Source organism: Ptychodera flava (genome assembly GCF_041260155.1).
Source record: "Ptychodera flava strain L36383 chromosome 23 unlocalized genomic scaffold, AS_Pfla_20210202 Scaffold_24__1_contigs__length_23054250_pilon, whole genome shotgun sequence".
NCBI lineage: Eukaryota > Metazoa > Hemichordata > Enteropneusta > Ptychoderidae > Ptychodera > Ptychodera flava.
This window is the reverse complement of record NW_027248278.1, coordinates 21026803-21030247: the sequence shown is the minus strand read 5'-3', so window position 1 is coordinate 21030247 and position 3445 is coordinate 21026803. Positions and strand designations below refer to the sequence as shown.

The following is a 3445-nucleotide window of genomic DNA, read 5'->3' as shown; positions in this document are numbered from 1 at the left end:
CGTATGTTAACTCGTTAAACTGACGACGTATTATTTATTACAAAACAAGAGAGCGACTGATGAAGGAACCCCATTTTTGGTTCTGAAACAACGTTAAGACGAATCACTCAATCAACAAACGGTTTACGGGGACCAAGATCACATGACTAGGGTCAAAGGACTATCGATTCACCAGTGTCTCGCCATGTATTCCACACAAAATAAATGCAATGATCCTTTTATTCACCATATCGTAATACTAAACAATCTTGGTAGAGCCGATGTGTGGAGTTGCCCTCATTTTCCATTATATCGTCCCTGATGACGCATGTGCACTGGCTGATATCGCGCAAATCGCTTAGTGTGAGATTTACTAGTATGAGTGACTTCCTGTTACCCGTGTTTACATGTCTCGCTTGCATTGCGTTCCGGTGTCAGTACATGAGACGGTATAGCACCGTTGGGTAAGTTAGGGGGTCTTTTTGGGGGAAAGATATAGAACACTTGGGTAAGTTAGGGGGTCTTTTTTTTCCCATCACCTAGGGGACGTACTTCATTTCACATGCTAGGGGCCCTCATCAACCCGCCTCTCCCATTGGTTCATTTAAATGCCGCAAGGGATATTGGGATAGGATTGTGCTTTCCTGATTGGTTAGTTGCTTAATATATGCAAAAATGAGGGTATATAAGTTTAGAGAGGGCCATCGAAGGGCCAGTCTTGCTCTAGAAGTCCCACCCTCCACAACAACAACAACTCAACTCTTCATAACCATGGCAACACCAATACTGTGACCAAGACTTCTGGAAGAGGGATGGCGCAAGTGTTATTCAGTGAAGGCAGAACTGCCATACTACTTCAACGTTAAGACTAACACCAGTGTCTGGACAATGCCCACCCTCTCTGACCAAGATGAGAGGTATGCTGATGTTCCAGGACGGAAGACCCCTGACTTGCCAGAGCCTACTCAGGAAGTGCCCTTGCCTCATAAGACTCCGTCCAGTCAGCCACCAGCAGCTGCTTTGGTCCCTCAACCTTCCAAGCCTGGCACCACCAGTCAAGCAGGTGAGAAACAATTGAGATTTCTTCTGCGTGACACAGAGACATCAGCTTGGATTGTGAGTGTGCAGATGTACAAGGGAAATGTGTACGTGGGGATACGTGAATTCTGGAAGAAACCTGACACTGGAGAACTGATACCAACAAAGAAGGACATCAATTTGAATTTGGATCAGTGGAGTCGACTGAAAAGTATTGCGCAGAGTATTGATGAGGCTGCCAAGACACTGACATACAATTGACCTGGTACTCACAGAATCGTCTTTCATCCCTTAATCAATATAAGCTTTGGTAGCATGCTATGACCAACTAAATGTTGCCAGAGAAGAAGCTTTCAGAGACGTGTAGTGTCCCTTATAAGATGCAAGGGTGAAATGGAAAAAAAGCTGAAAGCGACAGAAAATTTGTATTTCAAAAATTACCCTCCTGATTGCTTTGACATTTGCCACACACGTTCTTAGGATGATCTTAATTTGACATGTTCAAGTTATGATGAGCTCTTCAATTGTAGTTTTGTAGCTTTTTCCCATTTTTGGTCAGACCGTCCTTAAGTGAGCTGTCAAAAAGATTCTCTGCATAACACAGCGAGCTCTTTTGACCGCTAGGTCGCTTGTTGTATTCCTATATTGGTTAGGAAATGGTCAGTATTTAGTTGGTTGCCACTGGTTTCAGGCGGCAGTTTCCTTACACAAGTGAATTTCAGTAACGACTAATATTTTCAGGTTCAACAGCAAATGCTTGTTGAAAACAGAACAAAACTGAAACAAAGTCAAAATTAGACAGTATTTAACTTTTGAGAAGTAGATTTTTTGAAATGTGACTGATTTATTTCGGGGTCCATTTAAATATATTACAAACAAACAAACCCCTTTGTTTATGAAGGACTTTGTTGGACAAGGAAATTGGTTTTACACATGCCAAGGTTCCACTCTCCCCACTTTCTTCATGTTGTGCCTTACTGCGATACTTCGACACCGTGACATGTTGTGTTACTTCAGTGTCAACAACTACAATGAAGTATGCATTTCATAAATATAGTATTACGTGTTTCAACACAATACGTGAGCCAAATTTTGAGCTTTTTCACATTTTTGGTACGTTTTTAACAAGTGTGAACATAAAACGTAGTCCACAATGTTAAACTAAAACCTGTTTTGTCATTACTTTGTTCATATTTTTAAAACGATCTACAGTGTTTATGGGATTGTCTTTTTTATGTTTTTGATAGGAGGGTGTTTACACCGTTGGTATTTTCCTCTGACAAACTTTACAAAGTGGCCATGTTTATTTGCTCATTTTACAGTAAATGATTGTATTATACTCAAGATTTTTTTTGTGTATTTTAGAATAAAAAATAATGTTACTGAATATCGGTGGTCTGTATTGTTATTTCAAGGCTTGAACACGCCCTGACGCCCAAATTAAAGGTTTTCAACAAGTGCGCATCATGTGTTCTAGCCTTTAACACACTTATCGTTGAACGGCGTCCATGCGTTCAAAAAGTTTTGCAGCCTTTGAACGCGTAAACGCGTTAAATTTTTGAACACTTTTCATGTGCAACGTGTGTTCAGTAATGGAACACCATGGTGTTCAATATAATGTGTGATGAACATGTAATGCTCGAAATCTACACGCGTGTGTTCAAAAATGAACGTTAGTTAAAGACGTAGTGTTAAATTTCTGAAAGTCTAGACGCGTTCAAAAAGTGTTACAAAAAGGCGTTTAATTGGTGTTCCCTCTTTGAACACTAGTGTGGCATTATTCAGTTGTCAATGTGTAAAATGTCAACAATTATTAGAAAGGCGATTAGAACTAATTAGAGGAAATTCATTAGTGTGGTTACGTCGCAACGTAAGCTCATCTGCTTTTCTTTTTCTTTCTTTTTTTGCAATATACACCTGTTTTTATAGGTAATTTGGAACATTGCAACTTTTAGCTAAAAGTCGTCTAACACTTTTGATAAATTTGAACAATTCAAAAATCCGATTCTCCCAAAGTAATTCCAATCATGTTTGAGAAGTTTTCCCCGTTATCACCTGTTCTCTGTCGTATAAACATGAGTGTCATTTGTGGTATGGTTTATGTTACTATTAATATTCTACAAAGTATGACATCGAAAAGAGGGCAAAGGTCGATGCAGAGAAAAAATGCATAATGACAAAGTCCATAGGTAATAATGAGGTCATTCAATATATCGTCTTATTACGAGTCTGAGAACAGCGGCTGTCGCTGTGTCCACAAATAAAAGTCATGCATATGATCCAATACAAACTTGAACGTTTCGTCTCAGATCGAATTATCATCTCAGCTTCATTCGCGTGTTGAACAAAAACCAAAGTCGCACCCGCCCGATAAAGTGACAATAGTCCTGATGTCTCACTTCGACGACGGTTGTCCAGAAGTTTCTTC

The 3445-nt window shown here is 39.7% G+C and overlaps 1 protein-coding gene across 1 annotated transcript; it reads left to right on the top strand.

The window, feature by feature from the left end:
• The first annotated feature begins 867 nt into the window (after nt 1-867).
• LOC139124729 (activated RNA polymerase II transcriptional coactivator p15-like) lies at nt 868-1278 on the top strand. The gene has a single exon (XM_070690845.1). The coding sequence runs from the start codon at nt 868-870 to the stop codon at nt 1276-1278; it is 411 nt and encodes a 136-aa protein (XP_070546946.1).
• The last annotated feature ends 2167 nt before the right edge of the window (nt 1279-3445 follow it).